The following is a 20,464-nucleotide window of genomic DNA, read 5'->3' on the forward strand; positions in this document are numbered from 1 at the left end:
AGACATCGCGAACATGTTGCACGTTGACGATCGCACAGTTGTTATACTATTAGAGCGGGTGAATTCTCAAGCAAGTGGCCCAGTGGAATACTTGCTTTGACTCTGTGTGACCTGAATTTGGTGCATGCTAGCGCTACTCCGGTATAGGTCGTTGTCGCTCTCTGATGTTGAAGTCACCGGTTGTTTGGACATAGGAATTCGCCTGCACAACTAACGAATGTTAAGAGAACGAGGCACATCCTCACTTCTTCACGATACAATTGGGGCATATTTAGAAATGATATTGTCCACGTCACGAGAATGTGGAGTACGGTATGGAGCAAAAGAAGCACCGCAAGGGTGGAGTGGGATATCAGATCCGCCTCAAACAGCCACACCTGCTTCTACTCTCCTTGTGACTTCATCCAGAGTCTGTAATTCCCCCTTTAAGGTGAGCCGATCTTACGCTCATTGTCCTCGGCAGTACTTTGAGAGGGGCATCAGGCTGATAACAGTTGCCGCCCCCGCTGTCCGCAATGCCGCATTGCCGCTGTCGGAGGACCGCGCTAGCTTCAGTTCAATCGGCATCTAACCGACCTCATCTCCTTTAAAAGATGGATTTGAAGAAGCATCGATCGATCGTTGGTAGCTATACTGTCTTGTCTTCTTCGGTGAATGATTAAAAATACTCTAAGCCACACTGCATGCTGCGTACTTGAGAAAACAAATGTCCGCGACCATGATCACCAAGTCCTTGAGCTCGACATACGCGAACCTCCGCACCAATGCGGAGCGTATGAATGAAACCCTACAATTCTCTTGTCAATGGGGAAGTACAGAGGACGGAGGGATGAACCGGCTCTCAGGCAACGACGACGACAAGGAAGTACGTGACTGGTTCATTGCCGAGACGGCAAAGTATGGGTGTAGTCACAAGATCGACGCGATGGGCAACATCTTCGCCACTCGACCAGGTCAGAACAATGGCATTCCCCCAATCGGGCTGGGATCACATCTCGATACGCAGCCCACAGGTGGAAAGTATGACGGGATTTTGGGGGTTTGCTGTGCCATCGAGGTTCTCAAGGTGATTCATGAACACAACATCACAACCTACGCTCCATTGGCAGTGATCAACTGGACCGACGAGGAAGGGGCGCGCTGGGCCCCTGCCATGCTGGGCTCTGGCGTCTGGGGAGGAGTGTACAGTACGGAGTATGCCCACGGGGTGTCCGACCCAGATGGGATCACCCTCAAGCAGGAGATTGAACGTATCGGGTACGTAGGTGACGTCCCGTGCTCGTATGAAGCGAATCCTCTCCTGGCACACTTCGAGGTCCACATCGAACAAGGACCTATTCTGGACGAAGCTGAGAAGCCAGTCGGCCTGGTCAAATCGGTGCAGTCGATGAGGTGGTACCACCTCAACCTGAAAGGGCGGTCGGCACATACCGGCAGCACTCCCATGGACCGACGGAACGACACTCTCCTGGCGGCCGCCAAGATGATCGTGGCCGTCAATGAGGTCGCGACCCAGCCTGAACTCGCCGCGCGCGGAGCCCGAGGGACCATTGCCGTCATCAACTCCCTTCCCCAGAGCACCAACACCATCGCGGGTGACGTGAGCATGAATCTGGACCTGAGGTCTCCGGAAGATGAAGGTGTCGAAGAGCTAGAACGACTGTGCCGGGAGAAGTTCGAGAAGATCTCCAAGGAGCACGGAGTAGCCCTGGAGATGGACAGATTTTGGCAATCTCCTGCCACCTATTTCAACGAGGAGATGAAGAACTGTATCCGCGCCTCGATGGGGCAATATGATTGCTCGCACGAGATTGTCAGCGGAGCAGGACATGACAGGTTAGAGCACGACGTTTCCTATCTGTGAACGAACCCCTTTTCAATGCTGACGAAATCGTTTGCAAGTGTGTATACGGCGAAGAAGGTTCCTACTGCCATGATCTTTGCCCGGTGCAGGAACGGTGTAAGCCATAATCCAGCTGAATACAGTCGGCCAGAAGAGTATGTAACACTTTTCCAATCCAGAGTCGAGTTTTTTGACTGACAGAATACATCACAGCTGTGCGGCGAGTGCAGAAGTTATGCTTGGTGCGTATTTACAATACGACGAGATTATCAGAAAGAAATACGAGACGAAATAGGGGGGGCTTTGTGTTCGCTAAATGGAATGAGGCCTTCACGATAAGGGAAAGGCATTATGGTTCCCAAAATGGCGACTATTTCAACTGATCAGTGATAGCGACCATTTGTTACTAAGATGAGACTTCCACTTTCAAGCGCTTCCCATCACGAGAAATTGAAAGGTCTTTTTGTGCCCGAGATATGAGTACGGGATGTGGATGGACTGACTTGTTGGACCACCCTACACGAGATTGAAAAAGGTACAAAAAGGAGGCGGAAATAGCGTGTCCGTGGACATTACTGAAAACCTGATATCAATATCTATCTCGCAAAAGTCTCGTCGAGTTCCTCCCCCTAGTGATGCCAACGAGACTTATCCATGCTCTCTCTCTCTCTCTCTCTTTCTCTCTCTCTCTTTCTCTCTCTCTCTATACGTGCTATATGATAGACCTCTTTTTTATTTCCTCACCCACGAGTCCTTTTTTCTTCACGCATTACATAACTCATCAATAGTCTCAGAGACAGATATGAGTTCTTCATCCATGAATTGAGGTTTCACGATTTGAATAGTCAAGGGTTGATTTTTCCAAAGTTCCGGATCGTCTTTGTTAATTTGCGGAGTCAGTACTCGGATATATATCACACAGTTGTAACAGTACAGGCAACTCATCAAAATAAGTACAATTTGAGTGAGAAAAGGGGTGGGGGGTGACACAAAGTCTTTCACAGAAAGGGCCAGGGGCTGGAGAAGAATACTGACACATTTCCCAATTCATCTTGTCAAAGACATTGTCCTTTGGGGTGTGATTTATATCCCCTTTTGCGTCCTTGATCGGATCGACTCTCATCTTCTTCATCGGCATCACGACGCTGGGATAGTCCAACAGGTTCCAGAGGCTAAAGTACCCCCACCACACCGGGTGGCCGTGGGGGAAACTCGCCGAAGGGGCGCAGGGGGCGATGAGGGCGTCGATGGGACGCGAGGTGCCGGTGCGCTCGCTCGTCTCGTGCCATGCCCGCGTGAAGGAGTATCGACATTCGGCGAGTTTGGTGTTGAGCTTCGAATCCACGTAAATTAGAGACAGTTTCAAGTCAACAGCAACAAAACCACCAAGTCTGTGCTACATGTAGTGCCTGGCGCATGGCTTACCTTGAACAATTCGGGGACGGTCAAAGGTTTGATCTTGAAAAAGTCCAAGTACCATTGGAACGTCGAGTAGATTGGTTCACCAGAGGATTCGACCAGGTCGATGGTTTCCTTCGCGCCGGTCTGGAACCAGAGTTGCCACTATATGACATTTACCCACAGTGTCAGTCAGATTGGAGGGGAGGGGAATTGGAATGAGGATGGATGGAGTTGGGGGTGATGAGACTTTCAATATATTGTATGAGCGGGTAGTTGATCAGTACATGCAAGACGAACGTACAGTTGCATGTGCGATTTCCCAGCAGTCAAAAGGAGGTTTGAATTCGATCACTAAAATACAGAGTCAGCATGTGCTCACACCCAATCCCAAAGAAAAAGATTCCAGGAAACCCCAAAAACCATACCTTCATGCCCGGCTCTTCTTAATTTTGCTGCCGTTTCCTGCAATGCACGAGCAATTGGTGGATGAGGTGTGACACAATCGTCTGTCGTCATTAACCCAAAACACAGTTTGTCACCTTGTTGAGCTCTGATTTGCTTCCTCCAAGGCATGGGGACGGCGGTCGTTTCGAACGGGAGACCATGATGTGTCAGTAGTATCTCGGTGACGAGTTTCAAATCCGACATGCTGTGGCAGTTCGGACCGCAAGAGACCTTGATGGAGATTTGTCCGGGGGCGGCCGTGCCCATCCCTCGCTTCGCCGTACGTTCGGAGGTGGGACGCATGGCGTACAAGCCGTTGAACGTCCCCGGGGCACGAATGCTTCCGCCGATGTCTGTCGACGGGCAGAACGGCGCGCCTCGCATGGCGACGAGGGCACCGTCACCACCGGACGACCCACCGGCCGAGAAGTTCGTGTTGAATGGGTTCTTCGTCCGGCCCCAGAGGTTGCTCCAGGTCTCGAGAAACATGCCGGTCTGGGGCATCGTGGTACGAACGAAGAAGACGGCTATAAGACAGGGGTTGGTTGAGATGGGCTTCTCCAGACGAAGGCGAGGAAGGTGACTCTCCACAAGATAACATCCTTACGTACCACCTGCATTTCTGAGGATCTGAACGACCGAAGCGTCCGTCGTGCACTCATTGTCGTGCCATGCAACGTAACCCATTGTCAATCTTTTGCCTTTCATGTGGAAAATGTCCTGGTGATGGAATATCAGCAGGGCCAGCGGAGGGAAAGGCTAGCAGGAGGAGGTCTCCCGAACCTTGATACCAACAGGTAGTCCATGTAGAGGACCTACTGGCTTTCCCGTCTTCGCAAGAATACCATCTAGCTCTCTAGCCCGAGCCATGGCTTCTTCTGAGAAGAATGCCGTGAGACAGTTTACCTGCAAACCGTTATTTTCGGGAATCCTGGTAATAAAAATAAAAGCATCAAAGACCTCACTTACACATTGATGCGCAATAGCTGCTCGAGCACAAAATGCCTCGGTGACTTCGGCCGATGATAACGTCCCATCATGCAGCTTGGGAAGTAATTCGCTGGCCGTTTGCTCCGTCAACTCCAGCTGCTTCTCGGTCAGTAAGCCGCAGGTGCGCGGGATTGAGCGGACGTCTGTGATCGAAGCGTCGACTGGGCCAGGTAGACGCCATTTGGTAGGGATTGAATTGAGTAGAGATTCCTGAGATTCTGTAGCGATGGTCTGCCAGGTAGTTACGGTGGCCATGTTGTGCGGTTTTTGGAAGAAGAAACGAGCCGAACCGTCACTCAAAAAGCACCAGGTCCAGGAAAAATAGATGCAAAAAGTCTACACGACCAGTATCAAGCACGAATGCAGCATCAATTTGGCAGAAGGAACTGCTATCAGCCAGACGGCTATGCTGGATATTTGGCGTACGCATGTCGTTACTCATAGACAGTCGCCGGCTTCTCCTCTGATAACATCTCGGCACTCATTGATATCCGCTTCGGAACTCAGCGCGGAGGCTGGTGTTAACTTGTTATCTTGACATCCCGTAGCCAAAGCGAAGCGGGGTGAATTATTGCTTTCTCGCCATCAAAGCCGGATGTCGGGCGGCAACGAATTAGGAAACAAAAAACAAAGACGAAGAAGATCTTGGGCTGCTTGGTCAGTGGTGAGAAGAGATTCATTTTCCCAGAAAACCCCATACTATAAACTCCATCGTTCTCTGCAAGAATGAAACTATGAGCATCATTGCCCATATCGTGTCGCAAATATCAAATGGCAAATAAAATCACCACGGTAAAACTCCAGGTCCCAAGGTACATTTCTCGTAAGCCCCGTATGCACAATTGTCTTCTGTACTTTCGGGAATGTCAACTGTATGGCCATGTTCTCGGCATCCCAACCACCTGTACGGTACTTGTTACATAGGCGTGACTTTCCACAGTCCGTATATATAGAGATGAGAGTATTTTTTTCAACCTTCAATTCACCCTCGCCCCCCGGACCTTTGACATGTGTGTCAGTTGTAGTTGACCACAATGACCTTCTCCTCTCCGTCTGATGAGGGGTCATCGCAACCGTCCTCGTCACACCTCAACATCATCTCCTCCGCATCCAAATGTCCATCGCCATTTCGATCATGCCACGCGAATTTCTGAAGAATACCTTGCCCCCTGGGGGTCCTGGCTTGAAGGCGCGAGAGACCAAAGAACCCCATATACTGGTCCTTCGAGACGACCTGCTTTCCCTTGAGGGTAAGTCCCCCACTCAGGGTGTGGAACATGTCCATGAGCTCTTCGTCTATCGTAGCGTTCTGAGCAGTCACCGATCTTGGCTTCCTGACGCTCGCCAAGGTGGTCGGGGCCGGGGGTTCTGTGGTCAAGACACCACCATCTCCGCTACGCGGCATGATGGTCACCTTCACATCAACCCCCGCGGTGACGATTATTACTTTTGGGGCTGTGGTGAACGTTGGCTCTGGTTCTGGCTCTGGCTCTGGCTCTGGCTCTGGCTCTGGCTCTGGCGTTGGCTCTGGCTCCTTCCAGTCTTCCCAGGTGTGTGGAACCTCTGGCGTTGGCTCTGGCTCCGGCTCTGGCTCCGGCTCTGGCTCTGGCAGTGTTGTCGGCTCTAATGTTGGTGTCGGCGTCGGCGTCGGGGTTGGGATCAACGTTGACGTTGACGTGACCGTTAGCATACCACCAGTTAGCTTGGTCGTTGGCACCAATGTTGTGAATGGATAACGCCATGTCGTGATATGCTTATCCCGGCACGTCCATGTAACGTTCGGCGGTGCGCTAACCGTACTCAACCAACTCATTGTTGGCTTCCTGATCCAAATTTCCTCGGTGATGACCTTGACTGTCATGAGAATTCAATACGTTAGAGAATAGAACAGCATTGGATGGGGGGGAACATTCAAACATAATGAGATGAGCAGGACTAACCTCCTGGACATCCGCAGCAGAAACCATTGCATCTCGCGTATCCGCAGCACGGTGTGGCACCGGAAGTATCACCACAGATGAAGTCCAGGCCGGGGAGGCAGCACTTTGCTTCAACGGGACGAATGTTGAGGTTGAAGCAGAAGAGAACAAGCATGATCAGCAAATAAAGTTTATGCATGATGGGTAGAGAGCTTATTCGGATGTGCCTGTCTGGCTTCGTATGTGTGGGCAAGTGGGAGGGGTGTGAATGGAAGGAAAGTGGAAGGGGATGTGAACGAAAGAGAAGAATCGGTCGCTTGAACAAGCTGTCTGACTTCGTACTCTAACACGAATGGAAGAGAATGTGAATGCAATGGGATGCTACTGAATCAGATGTGATTAGAATGGGATGTAAATGGAGCGAGATGATGGAAGACGACGACCGAAGAAAATTTGAACGAAGGAGGGTGGTCAGTCGCTTTATATAAATCTTCGTGTGAAAAGGCAACAGCGGTGGATTAGGTCTGGATGGATCTAAAAGTTAGAGGATGGCAGCAGCCTGAACGAAAAGCGAAAGGCTATCAAAGGCACAGTTGGAGCTGAGGGTTGGGACTGAAATTGTAATACCTTATAAAATGCGTGAACCGATGGTCAACGATAACTGTGGGTATATTATGTCTTTTTAAAAGATGGTTGATGAGGGCCTTACTAGGCAACTGAGCAAGTGCGCAACTCAGTGACTATCTGGAACTGAGACACTGGTCTTGTGCTGGAGTCGACAGACTTTGGTATGTTAGTTTTGACTTCGGCGTGTATATGGATTCTTGTGGATACGGTCGGGTCCAGGGTCCTCTCTGCACAAGGCATGAATGTGATGAGTGGGAGTTGTAAATCTAGGAGTAGACTTCTGCATGCATGCGACGAAATTTTCAAGATATTGTTCTCCAGTTCTGTGCGTGACTTCTCAGAAAGTCAAGAATCTTGGTGAATATTGACTTCGTTCAACCTGAAGACTGAAATGGTAGACTTGTGGATCGTCACTAGGCTGCTTCAAGAGTAAATCTTCATGCCCCCGGAAGACGAAGTAATTGCCCATGAGGAGTGGAGCTTGGGCTACTGACTCTGGAATAATATTTCAACTGTAATGTTGAAATTTTCACTCTTCAAGACCAGGCCAAGCATTCATCCAGTCATCTGTCCCAGTCGATTGTTGGTGGTAGGAATAAGCAAAGATATCTTCCCAGTTGATCTCATTCAGAGTATTGATGTCGAACCCTTCCTGATGTGCTGGAGGCTGTTGCTGGTCCGATATGAGAACTTTGAACTTATCGGCAAGATTGGTAAACAATTTCAGGACACCGTCAGCGTTTGGCCAATACTCGGACACTGCAGTCGCAATGGGAAAGACCCGTTCGAGATCTCTGACATGATTCAGTGCCACTAGTATGGCTCCATCGGTCATAGATCGTTGGGTTTCCTTGGAGAGGTAGATCGCCGCCGCAGTAAGAGCCATTACGCCTGTCGAATAGCACTGGTCGAGAACTTTGGTGGCGATCATCGTCTCAAAGACAGAAAGAATAGCTCGTGCAGCACCACTGCACAATTCGGCGCAGTTAATGGAACCCAGTGCTAAATCCGGACCACTGTTATGCAAGCGGAAAAGATGTAGAACAACACAGTGATAATGAAGTTGCAGCTGTAACGACCAGAAGTCGGTGGTCATAGGGAGTCCTATTGCCCAATTTGCAAGTCTTGTCTGGAAAGCTTCCAGATCTAGTCGGGAATCCGTTTTGGGGTGACCTGGCGACGTCAATCGCAACATGTCCAGCACGATACAACACAGCTCAACGTTCCTTGCACAGTATTGGAGGTGCGGGGCGAGAGTACTCTGAGCGCCCTGGAAATCTTCAAAGTCTCTCGCATCCAGAGGTCCCTGGTCAAAATCCTCCAGGTGGATCATAGACGGACGACCATGTTCCAGCGCTGACATGACCTCGACCTGGAACAGCGTCCACCATGTACGACGATAGAGGCGTCTATCCCTCCATGGCATTCGGTCCGGTGTGTCTGGGTCTGAAAGGATATTACGATGCATGCCTATGCCGTAAGCAGTACGACAGGCTACTCCGGACCAGTAATATCCATTCATGCTGACTGTATCTGCATTCTCGAGATGCCATGTGAACAATAGTGCAGCCGCGACGAGATGCTGCCGATCGTTCTCGTGGCGCAAATCAAAGAGCCACTTTCCCCTTTTAAAGAGGATTGATTTAAACGTGGATCTCGATCTTTTCACTTTGAGATGCTGGGATACGTGAGCGCCGACGAGCAAGATGGCGTAGAGAAGCAGAAGAGGCGTGTCGTCCTGTTCGTGGTCATACTTGGAGCGAAACTGTTCTTCATTGACAACGGGAAAAATAGGATGGATCTTGCCAAAAAAGGACTCAATCAATTCGTCTCTCAGCTCTTTGCTGAGTGGTGCGTAAATGTCCTGGGCTCCATCTCGAGCGGCAGACGGAATGTTCATTCGGCTCGTGAGCGGTGGTGAAGGATGGACCTCAGGATGTGGATATACCAAGAAATGCCTGGAAGATTGGTCCAGGTTGATCAGATGACTCAGGTTGGACACTTTTGTCCCAATGTAGGCCAATCTCATTCGATCCGACGTATCGAAAACATCCCATTTTGAAGAGGGCAGACCGTGCTGAAAGAATTGGGAAAGGCTACTCCGAACCAGTCCTTGAGCAGCCGAGACTTCGCTTTCAATACCTTCTTGAGACGCATTCGCGGACTGGTCTTCATCCCCAGCATGGTGATCGGAGCTCGTGCGACCGTGGACGACTGTTTCTGCTCCATTGTGGTCGTTGCGGCCAGTAGCGGTCATCATCTTGCGCCGGATTGGACGTTTCCATGCCATTGTGAACCTGACCAAGACAGAGTCAGTAGGTCCCAACGGTCAAGTTGGTGACTGCGTCATGCGTTTGTGCTTTACCTGCATTCGATCGCGGCTCGTTTACAGGAGCTGCATGGCTCTTGATGCATCGAAGAACCTCTAACCGAGTCACAACGGATTTTTCGACGTCTGCAGGTGTCACATGAATGCATCTGCTGTCGCCGAGGCGAGCTACTAGATGGTGACGAGACTGGCATATTCTTCTAGTTCAGGCTGAGATACTGGACGGACATATCAGGACATGAGTGCAAGCGGCTTGATCGATTGTCCCCGACTTGCAATCATTGAAGCCACGAAAAGCTTCAAGTGTCTGACGAAACAGTTCATAAGTTTTGTTGGCGGAGATAGCTGTTATGTTTCTTGTCTGACAAAGTTATACAGTATCGGGCTGACTCACGTACCATCGCACATGGGAACCTTCATTCTCAGTATCGAGATTGACAGAATTATTGCTGCCTCGTACCTGAAAGGGTCCTGGTGACCATGGATACCTGTACAAGTAGGTCTGCTGAAGTCATCCAAGGTCAATCACCTCTACAAACACTTCGCGGTGGTTGTGATCAGCGCCGAAACGTCGAGGATTAAATCATATTGTTACTGCATGACATCACTTGGGTTCTCGGTTCATTTCTGCTTCATCGCTCTACATCTTCCGAACAAAGCATTCTGACTATCATCACCAGAGGTAACGAGGATATCCGACTCTGAACAGCTCCGTCTGTCACCAGGGATGATCTAACAACCTTCTTCGGCCATGGAATGTCCAAGGATGGGTTCACCATTAACCATTTTCCTCGCAAGAGCCTCGACATCATGACTCGACTCCATGATCCGCTCAGTCAAGCTGGACTCTTTCACCGCACCAGTCACGCCTCTCGGATTTCATTTACCACATCATCAACATTTCTCGAAAGGTTGGTGGACGTTTTGTCGTGACGTGAGTGTTTGACACACCAATACCGAGGTGTGCGAAGGCTCGGAGGCAGACAAGGAACGTTGCGCCAGTGTCATTACAGGACGCAATGCATGTAGAATGAACACATGGATCTCTGATCATTACAATGATATCCCCTGTACTCGGCGTCGTGCATTATATCAACGGTCTTTCCCGTCCGTTGTGGTCGACCAGGCTGAACGTTCACACTTGTCGGTACTTATACCAACGTGTATACTTACCCTCGCAATTACGACGCCTCGCCATCCTTGAACCATTCAGTACATTCTCAACGAGCACAAGAATCCATTCCTCACGCCCTACAGTCATGGACGCCATCAGGTCCACGATCGCCGAGAACATGGGTGGCATTGCCCACAAGCTCGCCGACCCCAAGGACCAGTTCGACATCGACAAAGACGTCCCCGACCAGTCGGGCAAAGTTGCCCTGATCACCGGCGGCAGCGAGGGGATCGGGTACGCGACGGCCTACACACTCCTCAAAGCCAACATCTCCAAAGTCTTTATCGTGTCCATGTCGGAAGACGTGATCGATGAGGCAGTCGACAAGGTCAAGACGAACTTGGGTTCGGAATACTCTTCCAAAATCACCTGGATCCAGTGCGACATGTCGGACGTGGTCGCCGTGGCCCGGCTGGCCAAGCAAATCCGCGACCAGACCGACCGACTTGACGTTCTCTGTCTCAACGCCGCACGGGGGATCATGACGTACCAGCTGACCGACTCGGGCATCGACAGGCACATGGCCATCAACCACATCGCCCACGTCGCACTGACCTCGCACCTTTTGCCCTTGCTCAAGCAGACGGCGAGGGGCAAGGACGGCGACAACATCGTGCGGATCCAGATCCAAGCGTCCAACGCCCACCAGGCGGCACCCGAGGACACCAAGTTCGCCTCGCTCGACGAACTCAACACCGACCTCGGCCCTCAGGCCCAGTACGGCCGGTCCAAACTCGCGGGCATCCTGTATGCGCGGTACCTCGACGCCCACCTGCACAAGGAGAACCCCAACATCCTCGTCAACGCGACGCACCCGGGGTTCGTGGAGACCAAAATGTCGGTCGACGACATCCACGAGCCGTACCCCACGGCCGGGTACGCCATGTCGGCAGCCATGAAACCCATCAAGAAGGACATCTGGATGGGCTGCGTGAGCACGGTGTACGCGGCGACCGCGACGACCAAGTCCGGGGAGTACGTCTGTCCGCCCGCCATCGCCGAGCCGGGCACTGAGTTGGCCCAGGACGCGGAGTTGGGCGAGCAGTTGATGAAGCTGACGAGGGAGATTGTGAGGGAAAAGTTTGGCGGTGAGAGTGTCGAAAAGGGGTGTCCTTTGAAGGATTATTAAGTACCTGGTAACATCTTCCCGACATCGTACGAGAATCAACCTAGGTAGGTAAACTTCTGCTCTTTCTCTCTCTGTAGGTATCAAGAGTGCGGAGGAAATGAAGTGAACTTTTTGAATCTGATTAGAATTGCATACTTTGCAGAAAATATCCTTAACCAAATACATGATCGAAGTGGCATTTTGCACACACACAATGAAGTTCTCTTTCACCTGGCACCATGAATAGGTATTGCCCAAGCTGTCTCGAACACTATCATTGCTATCCTTCACCGTCTTCTCGAAGCACTCTCTCTGCGACCCCTTTTCCACCCGTACTCCATTGAAACCTCTTCTTTCTTTCACCCTTCACCCACCTACCCACCCAAACAAGCCTCCACCGTCTCAAAAACCCAACTTCTCGAATTAAATCCCTTACTCGAACTTCTTTCTGCCCAGATGCAACCCGACGCCATGGTTGTACACCAAGGTGCCACCGATCTTGGCCCCGATCATCAACAGTGGCAACAAGACGGCGCTAATGAGCATGTTTGTCTGGTTGGGGATCTTGCCCGGGTTTGGCGCGGCGTCCTTATCCTTCCGGAGGTACCAGCTGTACAGGTTCGCAACGAAGACGATGTCGTTGAGGATTGCGTGTGTGATCCCAGCCTTGATGCGTGGCACCATGGTGCTCTTTTGTTTGCCTTGAACGTCCTTCTCCCACGGGCCACCGTTCTTGCTGATCATGCCGATCAGCTGCTTGTTCCCGGACATGATGGCTGGCACGGTGGTGATGAGGCCGGCGCACAGGAGGAAGTACGACAGACGCGTCATGTCGAGCAGGGTCGCGGCCGAGCCGAAGCGGCTGGTGAGGAACTCGGGCTTAACGTAAACGGCCGTTAAGGCGTAGAGGATGTCGAGACCCCAGGCGAGCGTGTTGAAGGCGATGGGGAAATGAATGAGGGCTGGATGGGCGGGGTGGCTGCGCAGTCACGACAAAAAAGTGTCAGCTAGCACTAGAGAAAAGAATCCCATGCATTCGCATATTGGGGGAGGATAATGGGTGCAAAGACAAAACATGTCATGAAGCGTTTCTGATGTTCGTCTGGGAAATTGTAGAGAGCGACAGACAATAGACGGGCTGAGGGATGGTTGTAGAGAGAGCATCAAAGCCTACTTACTCGGAGTTGAACTCAGGTACAGGCTCGCCGACCTTGTGAGCAAACTTGCTCTGGACGGTAGTTGAGTAGACCATGGTGCTGGGAGAATCAAATGGTGATGGAATTTGAGAAGTCTGCGAAGATGAAGGGGAAAAAAAAGAGTGTGAGGTCGTGATGTGTGTGTGTGAGAAAGAGTGTACGGAATAGAATACGTGTTGTAAGCCCAGGTCAATAATACAGAATATACTCCGTATCTTTATATTTAGAAAGAAAAAAGGAGCCGCGGGCTGCTACTAACGCGGAGTCCGATTGAGGGATGCGCGACTGCCTGGTAATTCTAGCACAATGATAGGACAATAATTTACCGTATGAGAAGAGAATATCTGGTAATTTCCCCTGTAAATCCGTTCGTAAGTACAAGTACTCCGTAAAGGCGTAATCCGTAAAGGCGTAATCCGTCCCTCGGGCACCTACAATAGGGTATCTAACGCCTAGACTGGTGCCCTAAGACCCAAACATTACCCAATCATGGAAGAGTCAGAGGTAAGCAAAACACTTTGTCATCAACATCAGGCCTTTACTACCAGTAGGTAAGGTATATAGGTGTAAGTACCTTTCTCATGAACACTACATATACCGCGAATACCACGAGTACTCAATACTTAGGGATGCATCTACGTACTCGACTTTCGATCCTGCTATCAACCCCAAAAATACCTACTACAATTTTGCCTTGCCGAGAGCAGCCATAACCTCCTGAGCACCTCTGTCTCCCGACCGGACTGCTCCATCCATATATCCCTTCCATTCATACGCCGTCTCGGTGCCAATGAAATGAAGCTTCCCATGCGTCGATCTCAACGCATGATCATACTTGGTCATGATCCCAGGAGGTGAAGCGGGACAAGGACACCCCTGAGCCCACTGATCCTTTGCCCATTCATGCTCCGTGACCGCAAGTGGTTCTGGTACCTCATCAACGTACGGTCCAAACATTCTCTTCAGATGTTCCAGGACCGCTTTGAATCTCTCTTGCTGCGTGAGAAGAGACACCTTGCGACCAAAGTCGCCATTCGTGAAGCAGGTGAGCGTGTACGAGCCGTACTTGTCGTTGCTGGAATCTCGACACGTCGTGATCGGACCCTTGAACGACATCACAGCGCCCGAAAGTCCCGACTTGCGCCACCAGGGTTCCGAGTACGCCACCATGACCTTCAGGGTGTATCCGAGGACATTGCCCTTGCCTAGCTCTGCTTTGGCTTCGGGTAAAGGTGGCTCGAATGTGATCTCCTTGTACAGGGGCGTCGGGACGGAAATGATGACTCGTTGGCACTTGAAGTCCCCCCGTCCAGCGGACACATAGACACCCTCTGGAGTCTGCGAGATGCGGCGGACTGGGGAATCCAAAACCACGGAGCCAGGTGTGAGCAGCTTCGCCAACTCGATGGACATCGATTGCGTTCCTAATCATTGCGAGTAAAAAGTGTCAGTTTACTGGTTTCTTCTTCACGCCCACCATCAGAACATACCTCTGACGAATCTCAGATGCTGGCCTCCATTCTTGAAATCCGACCTCATCAGCAAAAGACCTCCTCCACTCTTGCAGTAATTCAAAAAGTACAGAGCGCTCATCTCGGACGGCTCGAGACCCAACATGGCTCGCGTCCACAGCTTCACTGAAGCCAATGCAGTCTCGGAGCTTATCTCCTTCTTGCACCATTCCTCCAGGGTCATCTTGTCGTACTTGCCACCGGTACCGACGGGGTCGTGTATGTCTAGCTGTTGACACAGCTTCTCAAACAGTTCGCGCACGTACACCAGACTCTCCACGCCGTTGGGCTCTGCCATGGCTTGGGGGGTCCCTCCGTATTCGAAAAGCCCCAAGCCGCCTCCGATGTCCTCCTGGATGATGTTGCCCTCGGTCCTCTGCGTCACGAGTTCCAACCCCAGGGACTTTGCCAGCGCGTAGATCTCGCTTTGATTGGTGTCGTTGATCCAAGCAGCTCCGACGTCCTGGAATTTGCCCTGTCCCAGCGGGTCGACAGACCACGTCTTGCCGCCGACTCGGTCTCTGGCTTCGACCACTACGCACGAGACACCGGCCTTTTGGAGGTTGTAGGCCGCTTTGAGTCCGGACAGCCCTGCCCCGACGATGACCACTTCGGTCGTCCGCAACGGCTCCTGACGGACGGCGGCGTACGCCTCGATCTCGAATTTATACTCCGGGTTGGCGAGGGCCGGGACGGGAACCAGCGTCGTCGCAGGTCGATGCCCGTTCAGGAACGCCTTGACGTGTTTCGTGTGTCGGCGGTTGTTCGGGTCGTAGTCGACAATGTAGTAGACCAGTTTGTACACGTCGGTGACTTTGGCACCCGCAGCTTCGAGGCAGCGGCCTAGATTCGTCATGGCGAGAGCAATCTGCTCGTCGATGTCCTTGGGGACTCGTCCACTCTCGTCCGCCCCGACTTGGCCGGCCGTTGCGACGACTCGCGAAGCTCCGGTGGACGTCGCGACGTGAGAGAAGACCGGACGTGAGTCGAACAGTCTATGAGGGTCGATTGTGTGCACACTGGGCGGCATTTTGTCCGACGAAGAAGACGGAGACATTCTTGTCTGGCTCTCAACTTTTCCTCGCTGTCTACACGCGTACAAACGGTTGGTAGTGTGGTAGTGAAATTGTAGGAATTTCACCAACAAACCTCTCTCTACATGTACTTCGTTTCCAAGCACGGATATGCACGACTTTATCAAGTTGCCAACCGCTTTGCCCTCGAGCTGAGCCCCCGAATGCTTACTCACGTTGGACCCCCTCGCATCTCAACTTTCTTCGCCCAATCAGTTCTCGTAGAAAGATGCGGAGATCGGCTGTGGACTCTCGGAACTCGCAGATAAAAGTTCGGTGCCGCTACATACCTAGGTAGCCTTTCGCTTCCGAACGCAAAACGGGTACGCCGAACACGAGGCGATTGATAGGTCAAAAGGGAAGAGGTTCTTGGAAGGGAAAGTCATGCCGTGAAATGCCCTCTTCCGTGGTCCAAAGGTCATCAATCGTAATAGGTATGTAACAAGGCGCGAGCAACTACAGCAGCATATCTACATACAGAAAAGACGAGTCCCCGTATGAGTGCTACGTGGGCTACATTGTGTGAAGATGACGAGAAATGTCAAAAAGAACAGACCGATACAGAAGAAGATTTATACAGGGCACGAGATGCTTGATAACCCTGCCTGACCAAGTACTCAGTAACAGGATCGCTTGCTCGCACCGCCTTCTCTTCTTTGTTGAGTGTGAGCGTGAGTCTCTCTCTCTTTTTTTTTCTCTTTCTTTGATTTTTTCATGCTAGGTTTTTGTGTTTCATATGCCCCGTTCCTCCATCTCAACAGCCTGCTTCACAAAGTCGACGACCGAAGTGCGGAACGTCCTATACGACTTGATCCCCAAGTCTCTCGCGGCTTCCTCGCCGTCGAGGTTACACGTCTCGTCGAATTCCTGGGGTTTGCCGTACTTTACGACCCGCTCCTTGCCCCAGTCGAACTCTTCCGCGATGATGTCGGCGGCCATCGTGTACGTGTACCTCTCCGGCGCCGCTATGGTGTACCTCTTGTTTCTACATTCGGGTCGGAGCAGCGCCTCGACATGAGCGAGGGCGAGGTCCCGGACGTCGATGCAGAACGTGATCCCTTCTGGGATCCCTTGGCCACTCGCGACCTGCCACAGCGCGTCGCTCGTCTCGTTGAGCTCCGACAAGTTCGCTACCGGATGTCTCATCGGACCAAACACCATGGGTGGACATAGAGTAACGATGTCAAAATGGGGCTTTTGGGTATTCACAAAGTTCCAAGCCTCCAGCTCTGCGAACTTCTTGGACCCTCGGTAGGCAAGGACGGGACTGGTTTTGGGGTCGATGGATTCCTCGTAAGACTGAGGGTTCCAGTCCTTGCCCGTGTAGGTGAACCTTGTCGATTCTTTCCGGTCGATGTCGATGACTGCGGCAAACGATGAAGTGATGACGATACGTTTGACTGATGGTTCTCCGGCGGCCGCGTGGAGCACGGACTTGACGCCCTGGATGGCAGGGAGAACCACGTCCTTCTCATTGTCCCTGGGCTTGAAGCTCAATGGACTGGCGAGGTGCACGATACCGTCGATGCCCCCCTTGACCGCGTCCGCAAATGAAGAAGACGACCCCGTAAAATCGGCGACTTGGACAAAGTCAAGCTGGTCGGCGTACTTCGGACGTGCGTCCTGCATCTGCCGTGCCTTTTGCATGTTTCTGGCTGCTCCCCTGACCTTGCAGCCACGTTCGAGCAAGAGATCCACGACGTGAGCGCCGATGAATCCCGTCGCGCCCGTGACCAGGACATATGGCTGCTTGTTAGCACTCATCGTTTGTCTGGGAATCTTCTAGGCCTGATCTATCTGTGTTTCAAGGAACAATCCCCCGAGACTTTCTTAAAGCGAAAAAACCCCATTTCCAAAGGGCCACGCAAGGCAACGCCCTGGCCTAAAGTAGCTCTCTTGCGACACGGGCTCCGGTGGAAGATGCTTTTTCTCTTGCGTGGGGCAGAATCGGAGGTGGATGAAGCGAGGGATGTGAGCATTGTGGGGTTGAACAGTAATCACAGCCACGGTGGCTGACGCTTATAACACAATAGCCCCCCAATGCCGCGTCACCGCCACAGGCATCAACCATGCACTTGAATACGCATTTTGTTCTTCTCATTCAGTTTAGGCCTCGTCCTTCCTTTCCCATTTTGGACCATCCTGACTGGTATCCTTTACTTAAAGCAGTGGTAGTCTGCCTGGTAATCCAAAATTCTGCTACATCCTCGAGATGAGCAGAAGGTGGACGATCCCAAATGGACGAGCACGATGATTTATCAGTGCCACCACCTGCAGGGCCTCCGCCCCTCTTGTCTGATGAACAGCTCGTCTCCCTCGCTCGCCAAGGCTGGCTTTGTGTTGATCTGCCGGAAGCACTTTCACGCACTCTGAAAGTGCTCTTTAATGATTCCGGAAAATTCCTGAAATTGACGAGTCAAGTAAAGACTCGATTGTACCCGAAAAAGCTAGGCACCGAGTTCGGGTACTATCCCGTCGAAAACGAAAAGGAGTACGTCACGTTTCGATGTCATGTTCACGGCGGTCCGAAAGAAGTCTTGGGTATCGACCCGCTCACGGCGGCGTCGACGGGGGCACCAGCAGGAGCACAGCTCGAAAACAATGTCGCCTGGGCGTGGAGAGAGGCGGCGCAATACCTGTTCCGCATCCTGTGTGACATCTCCCGGGCGAGCGATCTCGACTTTTCCGTATGGGACAACATCCTCGACGGCACCTTGACGATGCCGGGCGGCGAAGAAGAAATGACTCACACCCTGATGCGTCTGTTTCGGTACTTTCCCTCGACCGGTTTCGCGGGCCAGCACTCTGATCTGGGGTTGCTCACGCTGTGCGTCGCGAGTGGCCAAGGCTTGCAGGCGTTGGACCGGGTCGGCTCGACCAGGGACACCCCGGCGTGGGTGGATGCCCCCGTGGGTCCGGACAAGGCCATGGTGTTGATCGGTGAGACGCTGAGGGCACTCTCGTCGAACACCGTCAATACCGGGGTCCACAGGGTCGTCGGGAATCCCGAGGGGCGGAACAGTATTGTTTTTGCCCTCCGACACTCCAACAGACACGACATTGACTTTGGCCTCTTCGGAGGTGAGGGCGTCATGACCGCGCAGGAATTGTGGAAAAGTGTCCAAGTTGGTAAAATCAACATCAACAGTGTCAAAGAGCTTCGAGACAAGCAACGCGCAAAGTACGATGCCGAGAGGTCAAAGGGACAAGTCAGCGATACGATCATCAATGGCCAGCGATAATTCAGAAGACGATGACACCCGAAAGAATCGATGCGCGACTAGATCCAAGGCACTCTCAGGATGGCCGACGCAGGACGTACACTTTATCCCCCCTTGATAGCCATTTACCTAACGACATGCATTATGGGCGAATACCAGCAGGCAAGGTTCAAATATTAGAGGATATTAAGTTGCCGAATGAAGCAAAATTGATTACCGAAACCGCAAGGCCAATCATCTACCACCTCTACAGAAAAAATGGTCAGAGTAATACGAAATAAAATGCTGAAACTTTATCTAGATGATAAGTTTCAACAACACCGCTGCCACTGAAGTAGACGATCCAAGTTTTATGGCATTTGTTTTGCGTCTATAACTTCTCCCTTTCTATACTCACAAACAACCCGTCTACCTTTGCGAGCACCACGCCTTGCTCATTCACGACCTCGCCGGTGGCAAAGTGCTTCCTCCGCTCGACCCTGTCGACTTTGCCCTTGACGAGCACCACGCTCGGCGTCGGCACGGGCTTAACGTACGTCACGTTCAGGTACGCCGTGACGTTGTCACCGTGCCGGCCCTCGGACCGCGCGCACACGGCCACGAGGATGCTCAAGACCTCGTCCAGGATGGTGGCTACGATCCCGCCGTGGCACACGCGCGGGTACCCGTTCAGCCCGGGCTCGAGGCTGAGGAGGGTGCGCACCTCATCCTTCAGCGGCCGTGACTTGGTCGGTCGGCGGTAGAGCGAAGTCCATCCCCGTATCGTGTCCGAGGTCCTGAGGGTCTCCGCCAGCAGGGCGTCCTCGCGCGTAGAGCCCTTGTGGATCCGAGACGAGGTGGGTTCGAGCTCGTAGTCCGGGTCCCGGAGGATCTTCTGGCACCACGGTATCGACCTGAAGAGGTCGGCTTCGGCGAGGTTATTATCGTCGCGTGTGGTGTCGTTGGACATGGTAGTCCGTCCTGGTGGTGAGGGTGATGTGTGGGCAAAGGGTCGTGTGCTTTTTGATACCTTGCTGGCGACGACGAATGACGGTGAAAATCGACTATTCTTGGGGTTGGATGTGTGGTAGATGAGAGGATAATACCGTCGGAAGTGTGCTCGAGCGAGTCTTGTGGAAATCAACATCGATCAATCTTTTTAGGGTGTCGATGTCTTTGTTAAGCTGATACTCGCTCTGCTTGGGTGACTGGCTACACGATCTAAACTCGGTGCCGAGTAACTCGTTCAGATGTTGCCTCGGTTAAGTGCCCTAATAGGTTTTAGTAAGTTAGACACTTTTAGGGCCAGAATATTTTAGTGTTTTCGATTAAATCATTAGACGTGGAATTCCAGGCAAGTTTGACGAGATGATGTTGCTCCTGCGTTCTTTCGACTCTCAGTCACATCCTCAGCAAGATGAGTGCCTGGTTTGTTCCTCACAGAATATTACATGTCTAAGATTTTGCACATGCAAACCGCGAAATGCTACATTCATCTGCTTTTGGACGCCGAAAGACGACAAGAAATTACTTCCTGGCAGACATTTTCATCCTCCGTGAAATGAACCCTGATCACGGTGAACCCTTCTTTACATCAAGGCACATGTTCTTTTTTGAGGGACTTTTATGAGGCTGAACTGATCCCTTGC

General features: G+C 51.9%; 8 protein-coding genes across 8 annotated transcripts; 3 read left to right on the forward strand and 5 right to left on the reverse strand.

Moving 5' to 3' along the window:
* Nucleotides 1–706: 706 nt before the first annotated feature.
* On the forward strand, nt 707–2,140 carry PV06_00608 (uncharacterized protein; the record flags this gene model as incomplete). The annotated part of the gene is made up of 3 exons (XM_016401125.1): nt 707–1,836; nt 1,903–1,998; nt 2,057–2,140. 3 exons carry the CDS (start codon nt 707–709, stop codon nt 2,136–2,138), a joined length of 1,308 nt encoding a protein of 435 aa, XP_016268178.1. The 3' UTR covers nt 2,139–2,140.
* Nucleotides 2,141–2,445: 305 nt separating this feature from the next.
* PV06_00609 (uncharacterized protein) lies at nt 2,446–4,933 on the reverse strand (the record flags this gene model as incomplete). The annotated part of the gene is made up of 8 exons (XM_016401126.1): nt 2,446–2,721; nt 2,879–3,176; nt 3,269–3,406; nt 3,546–3,595; nt 3,670–4,215; nt 4,300–4,408; nt 4,472–4,594; nt 4,658–4,933. The coding sequence occupies 8 exons, from the start codon at nt 4,931–4,933 to the stop codon at nt 2,606–2,608; spliced, it is 1,656 nt and encodes a 551-aa protein (XP_016268179.1). The 3' UTR covers nt 2,446–2,605.
* A 2,754-nt stretch (nt 4,934–7,687) lies between these two features.
* PV06_00610 (uncharacterized protein) lies at nt 7,688–9,514 on the reverse strand (the record flags this gene model as incomplete). Its single annotated transcript, XM_016401127.1, has 1 exon — nt 7,688–9,514. One exon carries the CDS (start codon nt 9,512–9,514, stop codon nt 7,754–7,756), a length of 1,761 nt encoding a protein of 586 aa, XP_016268180.1. The 3' UTR covers nt 7,688–7,753.
* A 507-nt stretch (nt 9,515–10,021) lies between these two features.
* On the forward strand, nt 10,022–12,007 carry PV06_00611 (uncharacterized protein). The gene has a single exon (XM_016401128.1). The coding sequence runs from the start codon at nt 10,612–10,614 to the stop codon at nt 11,854–11,856; it is 1,245 nt and encodes a 414-aa protein (XP_016268181.1). The 5' UTR covers nt 10,022–10,611; the 3' UTR covers nt 11,857–12,007.
* Nucleotides 11,964–13,230, reverse strand: PV06_00612 (uncharacterized protein). Its single transcript, XM_016401129.1, has 2 exons — nt 13,014–13,230; nt 11,964–12,814 (listed from the first exon to the last, which is right to left on the reverse strand). Exons 1-2 carry the CDS (start codon nt 13,085–13,087, stop codon nt 12,268–12,270), a joined length of 621 nt encoding a protein of 206 aa, XP_016268182.1. The 5' UTR covers nt 13,088–13,230; the 3' UTR covers nt 11,964–12,267.
* A 3,117-nt stretch (nt 13,231–16,347) lies between these two features.
* PV06_00613 (uncharacterized protein) lies at nt 16,348–17,379 on the reverse strand (the record flags this gene model as incomplete). Its single annotated transcript, XM_016401130.1, has 1 exon — nt 16,348–17,379. The coding sequence occupies one exon, from the start codon at nt 17,377–17,379 to the stop codon at nt 16,348–16,350; it is 1,032 nt and encodes a 343-aa protein (XP_016268183.1).
* Nucleotides 17,380–17,703: 324 nt separating this feature from the next.
* Nucleotides 17,704–19,356, forward strand: PV06_00614 (uncharacterized protein). The gene has a single exon (XM_016401131.1). It carries the CDS (start codon nt 17,853–17,855, stop codon nt 18,855–18,857), a length of 1,005 nt encoding a protein of 334 aa, XP_016268184.1. The 5' UTR covers nt 17,704–17,852; the 3' UTR covers nt 18,858–19,356.
* PV06_00615 (uncharacterized protein) lies at nt 19,207–19,785 on the reverse strand (the record flags this gene model as incomplete). Its single annotated transcript, XM_016401132.1, has 1 exon — nt 19,207–19,785. One exon carries the CDS (start codon nt 19,783–19,785, stop codon nt 19,207–19,209), a length of 579 nt encoding a protein of 192 aa, XP_016268185.1.
* Between the last annotated feature and the right edge of the window lie 679 nt (nt 19,786–20,464).

This window comes from Exophiala oligosperma, assembly GCF_000835515.1.
Source record: "Exophiala oligosperma strain CBS 72588 unplaced genomic scaffold supercont1.1, whole genome shotgun sequence".
In the NCBI taxonomy this organism is placed as follows: domain Eukaryota; kingdom Fungi; phylum Ascomycota; class Eurotiomycetes; order Chaetothyriales; family Herpotrichiellaceae; genus Exophiala; species Exophiala oligosperma.